A 16,835-nucleotide genomic window follows, 5' to 3' on the forward strand; every position below is an offset into this window, starting at 1 on the left:
GGTACTCCGGTTTCCTCCCACAGTCCAAAGACATCAAGAGACCTTCTTGCTTTCAGGCGACAGTGCTAACCACTGCACCACCTGACTGCAATAGTTTTAATTTCAAATACAGGAAGTACTTAAAAATAAAACGGGGTTTTGTCTATTGCCATTTCTGTCTCTACTACTCATTGTAAGCCTGCCACAGTGAAGAGAACTTTAGAGGTTCCCAGTAACAGCAATAATGATAAGGAAATATGCCACTGTTGTGATATCACAAATGACCCGTGATGCTTTTGGTTCCTTAAAACCATTTCAGTTTTGTCCTGTGTGAGTAAACTGTGGAATGGGGAACAGGTAATGTTTTCTGAAAGTCATGTGTGAATTGTATGACTTTCCTACACGGGCAGTTGGAACTTACTTCAACATTCAAACTTATATTTCATGTGAAACCGCGACAGCGTAAGTTAAGACTTCCTTGTCCGGTTGGAAATGTGGCATTTGAGAGAGTAGAAGTTTTTGAAATGGTGTAAAAATGTGTTCACGTGAAAGAAATGTCAGAAAAATATGACAGCATCATTCACAGAAGTCACAACACAAAAGTACTTCAGTGATCAAAAACATGCCAGTAATTCTCCATCCATCCATTTTCTACCACTTATCCTGTTCAGGGTTGTGGGGGGGCTGGATCCGATCGCAACAGCCTTTGGGTGAGAGGCAGGGTTCACCCTGGACAGGTCACCAGTCCATGGCAGGGCCAACACACATAGACAGACAACCATTCACACTCACAGTCACACCTACAGTCAATTTAGAGTCTGGATTAACCTGGTCCCCTCTTGAAGTCTTTGGACTGTGGATGAAGCTGGAGTACCAGAGAGAACCCACACAGGAACAGGGAGAACATGCCAGTTTCACTCAGGTCTCTTCTTCTTAAATCATCAATGATGAGGGAACAACAATCGGGATGATTGAGAGTTGTTGTCTTCAACTCTTTACAACTTCAGAACAACTTTCTTTTTCAAATTCCCATTAACATTTTTTAGTATGTACAAAATGGGAGTATCATACGTCAGCCAAAATCAGTTGTAAAATATCAGTATATCAAATGTCGGGGGGGGGGGGGGGGTATGCGTCCCAACTCACTTATCATTTTGACCACACACTTTTTAGACACACAATACAGACATGTAGGTCGTGAAGACGCGTTAAATGACCACGACTACTTCATCAGTTCTAAAGTCCACGGCTGTGATCACATTACTGAGTGCTCAACGTATAAATATACAAGTATTCATCAGCCATCATTAGGTACACCTTATTCATGTATAGTATAATAGAGTATATGCAACATTTCTACACAAAATCCAAGTGATCCTTTCACGATCACTTTGCTGGCTCTTGAACTCTATTGGCTGGGTGGTAGAGTGGCCTTCTCGTATCCGAAGGGCCGCCGGTTCCAACCTCATACCTCTGTGTCCTTGTGCCTGATACTGAAACTTGAACTCAGGGCAGTGAAACCCTGCACCTGTAAAAATTGGGAACAGACAGACCTGACGTGGAGAATCCTGTTCAGTGAAAGCTCCACAGGCTGGCCTGTCTGAGGACGACGCACACAAAAGGACAGACGTGCTTCAGGAGTTAAATGGAGCGAATTGGAGACAACAATTAATCTTTGATCCCTACACCGTGCATTTTAAGTATGTGTTTACATGAGTAAATGTATAACTGAAGGTATGCAAGCACAACCCTATCACCTCTAGGAATCTGGTTGTGGCCAGCATGCATGAGATTTACATTCTGATAAAACATTCCCCATCTTCTACAAACATACTGACGACATGAGTAACAATGCAAAAGAACAGAGAACAATGCTGACGCAGACATGTGAAGGCTGCTGATGAGGACAAGGAAGTGTGTGAGACACATCTCAGGCTTGCTTCAGGATGACTCATTCAGACCACTCCAAAGTACTGTTTGGTCAAGTGTCGCTGAACTGTAGGTTTAAGGTAAAAAATAAATCCGCACCACAGCGAAGCTTTGTAACGCCACTCGTGCTTCATGTTCTTGTTTGCAGAAGGTTGACGTTAACAAGTGGATCCTGAGTAGGCGGCTGGGGAAGTCTTTACTGGTGATTCCACCTGGGGGTGGGAAGCTCTAGTACTCGACTTTTCCATGCTGCTGTTCTTTCAGTTGTTACAGTCACTCATCTGAGGAGTTTTTTCAGCGTAACCACTCGCTCAAGTCCCCCACACCCACAAAACACAGGCATTTAGGCAAATTCAAAACACTTCCTTCTTTACTGCAGTCCTATACTTGTCAGATGAGGACCTCTGTGAGGCCCGTTTAGGACATGAGGCTCAGCTCGACGTCATTTCTCCTGTACCCCGTGTATTTCTGTGTACAGATCTCACATTAGCAAACAAATCTTTCCCTCCATAACTGCTCCACATTGGTTTTTTGTTGTTTTCAACCTCGTGTCGCATTTGCTTTGAACTGTTTAGATCAGAGTTTATGCAATGAGATATTAGTTCATCTGCCTCAAGCGGGTGGAGGAGGGAGTCCTCGATCGAAACAATTCACACGCCCACCTGCATTCTGTGAGTGGAAAGAACAAATAGTACCTTTGTAAACATAAATCAAAGGTCTAAGAAATGTCATTGTGTGTGAAAATGAAAGGAAGGAAAAAAAAGTGCAACAAAAAAGAACATTTTAATACATACATGACCATCCAAACATGTTTTGCTCTAAAACTAATGATTGATATTGAAAACATTTTAAAATAAGCCAGTAATTTGGGTTTAAGATGCCTTATAATTCATGCTAAATGCAGCTCAAGAGAACGGTACAGAATCCAGGTGAACCCCCTTTTCTTTGCTGTTCTGCTTCATCTGTATCTACTTCTCTCTTTGTCTTTCGACTTCTTGGGGGAACGACTGCGACTCCTGTCCCTGTGACCTTTATCTCGCCCCTCTTTCCCATGTCTGACCCGGGTCTTGGCGTGCTTGTGATCCCTGTCTCTGGAGCGGGAACGGGATTGGGATCGCGAGCGCTGGCGGCCGGTTTTCCTGTCTCGCCGGGTCTCCTCGCTGTCCTGGGAAATGGAAAAGATCAGGAGACAGAGAAAAGAGATGAGGTGCTCAAGCCTGTATGGTGGTTATTTTGCCATTGAACAAATCAAAACAGAGACATGGTTTTAGGCAAGATGTGAGCCGGCAGTTTTATCACTCTTATATTTTCCTCTGTATGTTTTGTGACAGCCTGTTGCTCCCACAGGGTCGCAGCTATACACATGGTTCACAAAAAGAAATGGTTATTTGTTTGACTTTATGATTTCTTCAAATTAATTATATCCTCGGGAAGTAGAGACTCAACTTACTTGAAACCCAAGCAGACTCTTAAACGTGTATGATGTTGTTCTGTGCTTGTACTAGAAATAATACTCCTCATTGGCTGTAAAGTTTTACAGCTTTTTGGGGAATTTCCTCAGGGTGTACTTGGAGTGTGAGATGTTTCGGAGTCCAAACTGCTCTCCGTTATGCAGATATCTCCAAAATAGGCTCAAACCTGTAGCCACAAGTCTTCCCCTCTCTCACAATGAAAACGTTTAATTCAACTGAAGTTTCACATTTAGGTTTAAACCTTTTAACTGTGTAGTCCGCTCTCAGGATGTCATTCACTGCTCTAGTGCAGTGCTCCTCAGATTCAGTTCTTAAATTGCCAATGTTGACTTCTATGTTTGGAAACAGGTTTATTCTCCCACCAACTCAAACTTCAAATACAAAATCAAAGCTTATTAGCATTATTTATTTGACAAATGACTCGTCAATCAAGCGGCATGGCTTGCAGCTAGCATGGCTGTCTCGCAAGTGAAGGGACGCTGGTTCGATCCTCCTTCAATCCTGGATGCGGCTGTGAGAACAGCAGCTAATGGATGACAGATGAAAGTTCATAGAACTCCAATACGTCAAGAAGTCTTGTGATGATTTCATGACAAACTGTAAAGAAACACACTCACACCCAACATGATTTGATTCTACTGGTAACAATTACTTTTGTTTTTCCGTTTTTTCAGTGTGAGGCTAACAAAAAAACAACATTTTTACAAACTGAATGAGATCAAACTGACACAAATTTGCGCAACAACCTACAACTGCCGTATTATTTGCAGGCATGCCAAGAGCAGCAACGGCCGTTGGCCAGTAAATCTGTGAATCGCAATGGGTCGATGATTTTTTGTGTCATTAAACCAAAAAACATAAACAAATGCCAATTTCATTTATTTGTCTGTAATAATGGGCTAAAAGGGTTAAATGGGCTGAAGGGCATTCTACATACTGCTCAGGAAGAATCGTCAGTGCATGGATTGATTAGTACCATCTTTACGCCGCCTTCTATTTCAGTGTGTTAAACCAAGATGCCATCTGGAAATGATGTGAAAAACCATAAAAGTCTGGAAAAATATTAGGATGTTGCTGGGTTGGCTGTGAGCACTGGCAGGCTGCTGGGGATGTACAGAGTGAAGGTACCTTGTGCTTTTTCAACTTCCTGCTGTCTTCATCATCCGAGTGGTGATGATGCCTCTTCTCTTTGTGTTTCTTCTCCGAATGCCGATGGCTCATGGCCTCGTCTTCCTCCTCCAGCAGAAGATCATACCTAGAACTTTTGTAAAAGTTAGGGAAACATTCAAGAAGTGGATAAAGTCAACGCTGAGAGTTGAAGAGCGGAATAAACAGATACTCATACATAACATGGAAACAGCACATTTGAAATCCCAGGCTTTGTACACACAAGGATACTCTTGCTTAGGCTTGACTTGATCTTTGAGAGTCAGTTTGGATTGTTTCTCCAAGTCCTTCTCGTAGGCTTTGAAGTCATCCTTCGTATACTTCCCACCTAGGACACAGGGGTCATGACTGACATCACCTCTTATGCAACACTATCACATGTATCAAAAGACAAGGAAGACAATGCTGAACATTCAAAGCATGCAAACCACCCGATCATCAGTGAATACCTTTCCCTTTCCATTTGATCTTTGCTACAGACTGGCTGAAGTCGACATGAATGCGGCGATCATCGATGAGCACATTGTCCATTTTGAAGTAGGCCTTCTCACAGTCTTCTTGCTGTCAAGATGGAGGGATAAGAGAAGAGTTGGCAAATTAATAGCAGGTCCTGTAGAGTCAGATGGTGGAATAAAGCAATTTCTAGAGAAATTGTAAAATTATAAACACAACAGGCTTCAACAATAGAAAACCTTGAGGATGACGCATTTCTGTGCTGATGGATTGCTCGTATATTATAGTCGAGTTATGATTTTTACTCTCCTCATGTCACATATGAAAAAAAAAACAAACAAATATAAAAACATGTAAACAAGCTCCCTTCAGAGATTTTTCCTTCTCACTGGGTGGAGGAAACAGAATGACACACATATCTGACTGATAAGTCCAGCGATCTAAGAACAAAGCTCTCATTGACTCAGTTTATACAGGAAACAGGTTGACATCCAACCTCATTGTTTCAGCATTCAGCTCAAGCAGATGGGCAGAAGATAGATATCATTTATCAGTGTGCACCGGAGCCTGAACTCAATGAAGTGTACCTTCTCCTCATGTCATCCGTCAACAGAGACTTTCAGACTCATTTCCGACTACTACTACTACTTACATTGCGACCAATTACACTGCTGAATGTCACTGGACATCTGAGAGATGGCATTTTCTCTGACTGCCCTCTAATGGTTGAAGTAGAGACTGCATCTCTTTTTGCTCTAAGCTATTGTTGTTGGTGTGGATGTGGAAGAACAAACACCAGTCATAAGCTGGGGCAGGTTTCACCATACCCTACTGCATGTGTTGTACCTTCCACAGTGAAGTCAGTGGACAATGCATCAGCTCAATGTAAACATACTAAAATTATACACCCTGACTTCTCAAAATAATACTTCTCTATGTGTCCATTTGTGAAAATGAGTCCAAACATCAACCTATCAACATTTTTCTATCATGTGCACCCTTCTGAGGAATTTCCATTGATCCAGTTGACTAAATATACCTTATTTAAATGTGACCCATTTGCAAATAGCCCCAAGGCTGATTTTTGTCTTCTACACTTGCTGATATCTAGATGCCTTAAAAATACCAACATATGCTAATGCATAGTGAATTCCTCATTTGGGCTTCCACATTCAGACAAAAAGCCACGACTGGTCAAGATTGCCCTTGAGCTGTGGTGATAAGAGATGACTTGGGACGAGGAGAGAGGCCTTCACTCTAGTGCGTGGACCCTGTTCAGTCCTGGACGACCAACAGATCTGGTAACACATGGACGGACTGAACTACAGGTCTGATCACATTCAATGCGTCGCGACATCATCCTGAGATCGGATCACTGACTCCACATTCTACGGTGGTCTGGGCTAAATGTGGCGTGCAAATGCTCCCTGGGCAACACTGAAGGACCACCTCATCTGCTCATGTCCTTTGATGAAGCTGAAATATGCACTGATAAGTGCCTGAGGTCTGATCATGTGAGAGATATTACTGGTGTATCCAACATCTTGGGAGGATCTTTTTTTTTTTGTAAGGAACATGCTGAGGAACAGACCTGGAGGTCTCTTTTATGAAACACGGAGTAGCAAAAGGGATCTTTGATTCAAACAACACCATACGATCAAGACCTATACAGACTGACACTCTTCTCTTCGCTCCAGTGGTGGAGAATGTGATAGAGGAGAAGCGTCGATGAAATACTGAGCAGACATTTACCGAGGTGTAATTTGGCTTTGTCTTTATACAATTTCGAATTCAAAAGGTGTTTATGAAACAGTTATGGCTCACTATAAGCGCTTGTAACCTAAATCACATTGCTGTTTTAGATGTTAACGATAGCATCCAGAATGTGTCATCAATTCACCGCCTCATCATCTCCATCGTCAGTTTCCCATCTTAAAAACATTTGTATGCAGAGTTAACAGCTTACACAACCTTTATAAACGAGACCCACGTTTAGTATTGTTTTTATTTCTCTCTTTGGTTTTTCATGTCTGATAAACCCAGAGAAAATCGCTCTAGTTAGTAGTTCAAATAACTCATCCATCAGTTGAAACTCAAAAATAAACATCACCTCTCAGCACAATTTAAATACCATACTCCTGCATGACAAAAAAAAGTTGCAGGTAAATAACTGCAACTACAAAAAAATGCAACAGCAATAAATACAGTGTTTATTTGCATAAAGAACCGGGAACTGTGATCTGACAACGAGTGCTGACAGGAGGTACATTTCCAAGTGTGTGAACAAACTACCAGGTCTAAACAGGGTGTCAGAACCTTAATGTACCAACCTGTGTGCAACACAAAGCATTCCTGAACACATACTAGTCTTTATGCTTTGTGTGTACCTAAAGGGTTAATATGTATATTGGGCAGACTAGCATGGAATGCTTCTGTGACGGCTTTTATTTGAACACTAAAACGCTGGGGATACCATAAACGTGTACTCTGATGTAATCACACATCAAATACTACTGCAAAAATGGTTACACAGATGTACTTTATATTTCATGTGCATTCTACAACTATACAAACATGTACATAAATTGAGTTTTAAGTGCATTTCTTTAATGTATAGAGTTGACACATCTCACCTTATCAAATTCAATAAAAGCATAGCAGAGGGAGTCTCCAGTTTTCCAGTCTCTAATGATCTCACAGCTACACAGATGAGAGAAACATGAGAATTCATTAGCAGGTGAAGTCAAACTATAATCAGGACATAAAGCAACATGGTGGAACAGATAACATTTCCACACACACACAACATTCAGAGTGCACAAACAACAGGTCAGTGTCACCTTTTTATGTGCCCAAATCGGGAGAAGATAATCTCCAGGTCCTCATCTGTGGTCACCGGGTTCAGTTTGCACACAAACAACACATTCTCTGGAGGCTTCACATCTGCATCAGGGAGGTCGCCCACCTGGAAGAATGTTAGACAGAGGAGTGCACGGATGCCTCAGGTTGCATCTTTGCTACGCTCGGCAAAAGGCTGAGAGCAAGTCTTCTCTCACCATCTCCAGCAGGATGGCCCGAGTCTTGGCTTCTTTCTCATTCAGTCGCTCCTCCAGTTCCTCAGTTCCTTTCCCATCTGTGTCATCGATCACTTCATCTGCTCCGATTCGGCCGCTCTACAAATCCATCACACCTGTAGTTATTTAAGCAGTATATGGTGCATACAAGCATCCTCCAACTTCATTGTTTTTTCAGTGATCTGAGGTAATAATTTTCTTTATTAATTTTCGCTAGGGTGCTGGGGGGGGCATGGGAGTTTGCCCAACCAGTCCACATGTGCTTTGTGGACTTGGAGAAGGCTTACGACTGTGTTCCCAGGAGCATACTGTGGGGGGTACTCCGGGAGTACGGGGTGGATGGCCCTTTACAAAGGGCCATTCGGTCATTCTACCGGAGGAGTGAGAGTCTGGTCCGTGTGGCCGGTAGTAAGTCGGACTTGTTCCCAGTGAGGGTTGGACTCCGCCAAGGCTCCCCTTTGTCACCAGTTCTGTTCATAACTTTTATGGACAGAATTTCTAGGCGCAGCCGGGTGGTGGAGGGGGTCGAGTTTGGTGGCGGGAGGATGTCGTCTTTGCTGTTTGCGGATGACGTAGTCCTCTTAGCGCCATCGGGCCACGACCTCCAGCTCTTGCTGGGACAGTTTGCAGCCGAATGTGAAGCGGCTGGGATGAGAATCAGCACCTCCAAGTCTGAGGCCATGGTCCTCAGCCGGAAAAGGGTGGTTTGCCCACTCCGGGTCGGGGGGGAGGTCTTACCTCAGGTGGAGGAGTTTAAGTATCTCGGGGTCTTGTTCACGAGTGAGGGTAAGATGGAGCGGGAGATTGACAGGCGGATTGGGGCGGCATTCGCAGTCTTGCGGTTGCTAAACCAGTCTGTTGTGGTGAAGAGGGAGCTTAGCCAAAAGGCGAGGCTCTGGATTTACCAGTCAATCGACCTTCCAATCCTCACCTATGGTCATGAGCTTTGGGTAATGACCGAAAGAACAAGATCGCGAATACAAGTGGCCGAAATGAGTTTGAGCTCGCCCTTGGAGATAGGGTGAGAAGCTCAGTCATTCGGGAGGGACTCAGAGTAGAACCGCTGCTCCTCCATGTCGAGAGGAGCCAGTTGAGGTGGTTCGGGCATCTGGTGAGGATGCCTCCTGGGCGCCTCCCTCTGGAGGTTTTCCAGGCATGTCCAACTGGGAGGAGGCCTCGAGGCCGACCCAGGACACGGTGGAGGGATTATATCTCTCGGCTAGCCTGGGAACGCCTCAGGATCCTCCCGGAAGAGCTGGTTGAAGTGGCTGGGGAGAGGGCAGTCTGGGCTTCCTTGCTGAGACTGCTGCCCCCGCGACCCGGACCCACCGGATGAAGCGGAGGACGACGAAGACGAAGACGAAGGTAATAATTTTGATGTTTTGGATCTGTGTATGAACACTTGCATTCACTACTTAAAACAGAAACACTGCACTCACATCCAGCTGCTCTTTGGTCGGTTCAGGGGACCTATCAGGGATTGCCAGGTCAGGCGGGTCATCAAACGGATCGTCCAGGATTACAGTGTGGTTAATCCTGAGAAAGACATGACAGTCTCATCTTTCATCATTAGAAAATCTTTACATTCTAAAGTTTTCCCTGATACCCGATTTTCAGGCCACGGTAAATACGCTAATAAAAACCAATAGATCTTGTTCTCACTGCGAGGAGATGAGCAGTTGCCTTTCTCTATGTTTATATCCAGGTGTGTCATATTTGATACTATGACCACCATCACTACACCAAAAAGAAGTGTTTGGATTTATCAAAACAGCCCGAGTGTAATATCTTGATTTCGTATACAATCTTTGGTAGCACAAAAATCAACGTTGAGGACAGTGACAGTGTTTCTGGTCTATTTTCAGTCTGTTTTCCTAACTCAACAATGGCGTTAGAGCACTGCTGCTTGAACACAGACAAGTTGAAAAATTCTTTACTGGAAGAGATGACAAGCTTTCATTCTTCAATGTATATGGTTGAAAGTGGAGCTGCAACTGCTTGTCATACCTGTGTCAGAGATGGAAAATGCCAGAAGCCAACAACAAAGTACCCCATTCAACTGGTTTTTGTGTTCCCATTACTGGCAGTGGCAGTAAAGCTAATAAATACCTGTGTCTACTGCAGGTCTGAATTCAGATTAAAACTGTTCCCTTTGCAGAACAAAACTGTGTTTCAGGTTTTTGGCAAGTAGGATTGGGTCTTAAGACATCTTAACATATAAACCACTAGAGTGTAAGAACACCTTTTGAATGACACTCAGATCCATATAATCCATGGTAATACTGGGAATACACAATACTCACTAACTCACCTGATGTCCTGGAACGGGACAAAGTCCTTGTCAACGAAGGTCTCATTGATTTTGGCCAAGATGTCCATGCCCTCTGTCACTTCCCCAAAAACAGTATGGACTCCATCTAGGTAGTCCAAGTTGTCACCAGTGGTAATAAGGAACTAAAGCCAAGAAACGTGGAGCAGCATTTTAATAACGTGACTGCCGTGAAAACAGTGTTAAATCAGTGTTGCTAGGTTAATTTAACTCACCTGAGAACCATGCTGGTTACTCCCATTGTTTACCATTGACACGGTCCCCTTTTTTCGGTGTTTGATGCGCGGTAATTTTTCTGGTTCAAAAAAGCGCGCCTGGTCCCCATAGAGTTTGCTAACAACACACAAGAGAGAAGATGTCATCACCATCAACTTGCTATGTCAAGTAAAGTCAGCAGTGGCCAGAATGACTGACCTGTAGACTGACTCTCCACCACGGCCTGTACCAGTGGGGTCTCCTGTCTGTATGATGAAGTCTCTCTAAGGAGGACACCAAAATATTTTGGAGCAGGTCAGTACAATGTATTGTAAAATGAACAATGGAGACTATTCGGTCGTTACATTAGGAGGCAATATTTCTTTGTCTGACTCTGAAATTAAATGACAGAGATTTCTAAAATTTTAACTCAACTTTGTGACAGGACTTTCTATACATCAAAAAGTGAATACAACGAAAGGCTGTAATTTCAGAATCTTAGACAAGAAGGCCACAACTTCTGTGTTCCATATTGGAATTAGATGTAGATACATGGAGAGCAGATAAAACAAACTATGATGAATTATCCTCCTGCTGTTACTCAAATTCAGTCTGAGTGAGGGACATTTTATCAGACACATGCATAAAAACATTACAAAGGGTTTTTGGGGAAAATTAAATTCCCTAAATTAAATTAAATCAAGCAAAATAGAATCACTGTAAAGCATAAACAAGACACAGGTCAAATGCAACTGTCTTTGCAGAATCAAAGACTGTGTAAAATAAAAACTGTTGTTCAGTTGCTGTCAAGCCTCTGTGGTTCCAATAAATGGCTCACATTTCAACTACAGTATTGGCTGTTATTCTATCTTGTCCATATAGCTTTACTCAGGGAGGAATACAAGTCTGATAAACTGAACAAGAACTCTAACTGGGGTTTCAATACAGGTCCCATTTGCATTTAAAACTTGGGTCCTACCGGAATTGTAATTCTGCCCAAATGAGTAAATATTCTGATTAGAATTTTTTTTTTAATTGTATCTATAGCCACATGTTTATTCGTTCATTTCGTTGGACATGTTTAATGAACATCAGCAACAGAAGTTAACATGCCAGATAATATCACTACCGCTCATTTTCATCCACAGCCCCTTGGCAGGTTAAGAAATACACACAAATACTTGCAACATAACATAAAACAATCCGCAGTGCAATTGTCAATACGTGTGTAAACAATCTGAAGTTAAGGTTAGAAAATTACATAAATTCAAATTCTGTGATATTACCATGCAAAAGCAAGTTTCACTTTACCTGAACATTGTGGACGAGACAGTAGTTGTAGTATTTTATCTTGCATAATTTCAGAAAATTTAGGGACGCTGCAAAGAAAACAAAAGAGTTCAAAAGTTATTCGTTCTATTCCGGAAAATCGTCAATTTGACGTTTAATTAACGAACCCTAAGGCTAAATAAACATAGACGTGTGTTTGTGTGTGTGCTGCTTTACTTGTCAACTGTTAGCTACAATTATGGCTAACAGCAAAGGCTAACAACTAGTTCGGCAATTCAGCTGAGCTTCGTGGCAGTTTTCTCTAAACTGGTAATTCGTTAACAGTTTCTGAGACTGTTGTGTGAAAGTGACAGCGCTTTCTTACTTTTAGGCCTTTCTTCTGTGAACAAATCTATCACAATATCACCCAGCGTCGTTTCAAGGAGCACCGCCATGCCGACGTTCGCGATCTCGCGAGAAGAATGTTGAGGAAATTGTACGCGCGTGCGTAGTTCACATGTCCTGGACAATATTTATGTCAACTACATTCTGCCGCTAAGCTAAGTCTCAAATAATGAAAATGTCAGGACCTACTGTTTGTGGTATATTCCTATTTTTAGCGTCAGTAATGAACACTGAGTCGTCGCTTAAGCAGCTGAATACGGTAAGACTCTCGCGGCTAACAACAACAACTAATTTTAAGCTAACACTACACCTGATGACGATGTTAGCAGCAGCTTAGCTTAACTTGTCTCGGAGAACCCTTCACACTCTTTGTTTTTTCTATTAATTAATTAATTTTTATTCCTAATGACTGACTCCCACAGGAAAACATCCTGATCAACGTGACAACAGGAACACTGGCAGATACCCAAGACTCCAACAACTTACAGGTATTCAAATCAACTTTTAAATGCACAAAGGTCGGGTTGTTTTCAATGAAGTAATTACATGCAACCGACCCAAAAATGTCGATGTTTTTCCTTTCTAGATCAATTTAAACATATCAGTGGGTGAAGAGCAGGTGCTGGTAAACGATATCCCCGTTGAGCTGTCAGGGGTGACCAGACTCAACTGCCAGGCCCTTCTTCGTAAGTTTTCTTCACAATACTACGTACAAAACAGTTAAAAATGAAAACATACGATCATAACAAGTAACCTGTGTTAAAGCTAAACAATCTACTTTAGGATTGTGTTGAATAAATATTTGTGTTTTCTCAGTGGACAGCACCAATGCAAGCAGTGAGGTTGATGGTGGGGACCTGGTATCTACCGTCACCCGGGTGATGGTGATCCAGAATCGACTGTATAGCGACACAGAGGAAGTGGTGGCTCTGCAGGTGTTCAGTGAAGTAATAGAAATGGAGGGCAAGAAGGTGAATATGGCTAAACATGGTGATGCTTTTGTTTCTAACAAGGCCCTAATGGATTCTTGGTATCCAATCATGCTCAGATTTTTTTGGGAGTGAGTCAAATATAAGACAGCCTTTCCACAAATGTTCGTGACTTAATTGAGTAATTCTTTGTCCAAAGTTTGCTTTGAAAGGGTAAATCTTGGACATGATTGTACACCAAATTGAATATGGATTTTTTTTTTCTTTTGCAGGTCCAGCAGCCTGATATGTTTGAGGTGAAAATACTCATGAGCCCAGACTTCCAGAAGCTGGCTCAGTTTACCAACATCTACCCCATTGGACACAGTGAGATCTTTAGGGTCCCCAGAGAAAACGATGTGGTTGTCACAGATCCTCCAAATCCTCGAAAAGGTATTAGCACATTTTGTCGTGATATTTTTGTTTGTTTTTTAGTTTGGGTTATCCACTTGAGTTTGTGTCACTCGATTCTTACTTTTTCGCTTTTTAAATCACCAGAGGATCAAATGATGTCACAGACCACCAGTCAGTACCCCCTGAAACATACAGAAACCACCCAAGAAGAGATTGCAGCTCCAGGAAAGCTGCCAGAGACTCCACTTCGCATGGACCCTGATTTGTTGTATGATGTCAAATACGATGATGAATTTGAAGATTTGGGTCAGCAGGATCAGACAGAGAGTTCACACAAAGAATTCATCTCTTCTTACTCGGTGAGCAGAGTCTGCTGTTAAATTCAGGTGATCGCATGCAGGCAGTGATGGATGTACGTGACCAAGAAGGATGGAATGGAACAGACATGGGAACGAATATCTATTGAGTTGTATAGGGTTGCTGATAAAGTTTTCTTAAAGTCATCCAATGAATGAAGGTTCTAATTTTGAAGGTCTGCAAGTTGACATCCTTGATACGTATTGAAAATATTCATGGTAATTTGTGTATGTTTTGAGACAAAAAGATAGGAAATTGGAGAAATCTAGAAGTTTTGGACACCTGTACTTGTAAAAGGGATTTGCTTTATTTTCATTACTCTCCACGTTTTTAGAAAAAAATTAAGTTATCTAAAAGCAGTCAGCCCTTTAAAAAAAAAAAAAAAAAAAAAAAGACCAGTCAGTCAAGTGTAGTAGTGGTACAGTGGCTTATATTTGAGTTGTTCATATCAAATATTTCACATGTAGTAAGGTGATGTAATTGACCAGTATTCTGATCCTACTCTCAGGCTGTGTGTCAGTGGGTGGAGGAAGTCAGGGAGCGTCTCAGGCGCTTCTGCTCTGAGTCCCTGCCCCTCTTCTTCCTGATCATGTGGGTCGTGGTGATCGGCGTTGTAGGGTCAGCGGTCATTGTCAAGATTTTGGACATGTTCTTCCCAACTTGTGAACACAAGTAGGTTTCCCCTGACTTCATTTTTATACGAGCGAACACCTGATCTACTGAAACATCCATTGGGTAGATGGAATCTTTGCCATGTCTTCATTAATCAGCTGATGTCCCATCTTTTGCTTTGTCATCTTCAGGCAGTAAAAACTTATTCTGTTTTTTTTTTTTTTCCCCCACAGGCACATTTTTCACTTAAACTCACTCACTCTCATGCCAGACGACGAGAAGCACACTCTCCTGGAGAGCATAGAAATAGAGTCAGAGGATGAGAAGAAGCCTTGAGAGAAGAGGGACTTGGCGAACTCTCTTACTGTCACGTCGTCTTCAACCTTGGTTTCATGTTTGCAGTTTTTTCGCTGGCATATTCTCCGATCTGCAAACTGCTAAAGTTTTGTCCTCACATCAATTAGAGCAGGAGGGGCTTTTCACTCAAAAGGATGTGAGACAGCCTGGGGTGATGTCACTAAACAGGACAGCCATTCTACACTGTACGACTTTTCCTTGATTACCTCAACAACAGTCCATCCAGTCGATGGGAAAATTGGCGTGTGCATTTCTGGTGGCTAAACAAAGTGCGAAGTCATATGGAAGAGAGTGTAATTTTTTTCTCACAAAAAAATTGTTTCTCTTCTTTGGTCACATTATGATTGGTTGGCTTTGTGAGAGGATCTTCTTTTTCAGAGTCCTTCTGACTGTCATTTAGAACCCCGACAACCTGTTGTGACATCAACGAATCTCTATGTCCATCGATTCCTCAACTATCTCGACATCCGTTAAACCAAATGACTCCCAACTGGACACTGCACTTCCTGAATTCAATCTCAGAATCCTGTCAGGAAAAGAAAGCCATTTGATCTTATTGTCATGATGTCAAGTTAGATCTACTGGACTGTCTTTACCTACCCTTTATCTACCTTCAGAAACAGACCCAGTGGAGTCCTCACAGAAAATAACAATTTTGGACAAAAATGTGAACTCATGCAAACAACTTTAAAACTCTATACTTCATTTTGTTTGAGGCATCAACAATGCACATTTCACATCAATCAGATGAACGGCTGCTGAGTTAGTCAAGAGAGCACACAAATAATGATTCCTTGCTTTAATAGAGATGCAAATCCATGAGAATCCCTCAAATTTAGTCATACGGTCAAAGTGGGAAAGACATTAGGGATTTGCTGCCCTGCTCATGCACACTTGGACATGGTCTTGGTGAGCTAAGAGACCAAACCAGTAATTTCCTAAATCATCTCCACCAACTGAGAAAGTGAACCATTGGAGATTATATGATTAATTTAAAAAGGATGTCTGAAAAATGCCATTATGAATCTTGTTTGCACTTTCAGTGAAAATCAGTTTCCTCTTACATGTGAATGTCACTACTGCAGATGATATTTGTTGAAGTTAATGATAGTCTTTCTGACAGTGCCTCAGTGACAGGGAGGTGGGTATTTTGTTTTATGTGTGGTGTTCTGTTACAAATGTCACAGAATGTAGCTGAAGTTCAGATATTCCGTGCACTCTAAACTATTGCTGGATCTGGAAGGGGGGGGGGGGGGGGGGGACCACAGCATGTGCACAATATATGACCACAAAGTAAATGTGTAAGTGTTGTGAAGAGACAGAAACCTAGACTCCAGTCTGCATGGGCGCTTCATTTTTTTTATTGTTATTTGTTGGCTTGTTTTCTCCGTTTCCATGTGAGGGACTGCTCTGGAGGCCGACTGATCTTGAAAGCTTTATCGTCTAAAGACACTGCAAGTACAAGTAGTTAGAAACCTTTTAGGATTGTTTGTTTGTTTGTTTCTACTTTGCAATGTTTCTTTCATGCTTTTTTTTTTTAAACAACAACAAAAAACACCCCTATTGCATTGGCCTTTGGACCTCAGAGCACCCGAGTGTTTATGCAGAATGCATGATGTACTGCGTTAGCAAAAGGTGCATGTGTAGTCTAGCTAGTGAATGCAGTTTGCTGTTGTATCAGCAAGTCATAAATAACAACAAAACTGCATGAAAACTGAATTGGGACCTACACTGGAATCTGCCTCAGATTCAAAAAGGATGAACTCACCATTAATTCAGAAAAACATTGAGACCTGTGTTTCATTTGAGGTGTACGTTGCATTAGGAGCAGCCGGGCTGTTTATTTGGGTCTGAAATCTTGCTGATTAAATGCTTTTGTTATGACCATCAGTGGTCTGGTTTTTGTGGGCATGCT

General features: G+C 42.2%; 2 protein-coding genes across 2 annotated transcripts; one reads left to right on the forward strand and one right to left on the reverse strand.

The window, feature by feature from the left end:
• Window positions 1–100: 100 nt before the first annotated feature.
• Window positions 101–12,404, reverse strand: ppil4 (peptidylprolyl isomerase (cyclophilin)-like 4). Its single transcript, XM_086190510.1, has 13 exons — window positions 12,253–12,404; window positions 11,910–11,977; window positions 10,818–10,882; window positions 10,619–10,736; window positions 10,386–10,528; window positions 9,514–9,610; window positions 8,057–8,173; window positions 7,841–7,965; window positions 7,634–7,700; window positions 4,997–5,108; window positions 4,779–4,875; window positions 4,509–4,641; window positions 101–3,073 (listed from the first exon to the last, which is right to left on the reverse strand). The coding sequence occupies exons 1-13, from the start codon at window positions 12,320–12,322 to the stop codon at window positions 2,867–2,869; spliced, it is 1,419 nt and encodes a 472-aa protein (XP_086046636.1). The 5' UTR covers window positions 12,323–12,404; the 3' UTR covers window positions 101–2,866.
• On the forward strand, window positions 12,359–16,810 carry ginm1 (glycoprotein integral membrane 1). The gene is made up of 8 exons (XM_086190511.1): window positions 12,359–12,531; window positions 12,695–12,760; window positions 12,859–12,958; window positions 13,089–13,243; window positions 13,474–13,633; window positions 13,739–13,953; window positions 14,460–14,623; window positions 14,797–16,810. Exons 1-8 carry the CDS (start codon window positions 12,442–12,444, stop codon window positions 14,897–14,899), a joined length of 1,053 nt encoding a protein of 350 aa, XP_086046637.1. The 5' UTR covers window positions 12,359–12,441; the 3' UTR covers window positions 14,900–16,810.
• The last annotated feature ends 25 nt before the right edge of the window (window positions 16,811–16,835 follow it).

This window comes from Aulostomus chinensis, chromosome 20 (assembly GCF_037954235.1).
Source record: "Aulostomus chinensis isolate RoL2024-O1b breed Wild chromosome 20, RoL_Achi_v1.0, whole genome shotgun sequence".
Taxonomy (NCBI): Eukaryota; Metazoa; Chordata; class Actinopteri; order Syngnathiformes; family Aulostomidae; genus Aulostomus; species Aulostomus chinensis.

Bases quoted from the DNA above. Each gene is read 5' to 3' on its own strand.
- ppil4 (XM_086190510.1), bottom strand. From the start codon at position 12,322: ATGGCGGTGCTCCTTGAAACGACGCTGGGTGATATTGTGATAGATTTG. The intron at 11,978-12,252 runs GTAAGAAAGCGC...TTTTCTTTGCAG, and splicing joins CACAGAAGAAAGGCCTAAAA to CGTCCCTAAATTTTCTGAAA. The intron at 10,529-10,618 runs GTGAGTTAAATT...TCTTGGCTTTAG, and splicing joins GTAACCAGCATGGTTCTCAG to TTCCTTATTACCACTGGTGA.
- ginm1 (XM_086190511.1), top strand. From the start codon at position 12,442: ATGAAAATGTCAGGACCTACTGTTTGTGGTATATTCCTATTTTTAGCG. The intron at 12,761-12,858 runs GTATTCAAATCA...TTTCCTTTCTAG, and splicing joins AAGACTCCAACAACTTACAG to ATCAATTTAAACATATCAGT. The intron at 13,634-13,738 runs GTATTAGCACAT...TTAAATCACCAG, and splicing joins TCCTCCAAATCCTCGAAAAG to AGGATCAAATGATGTCACAG.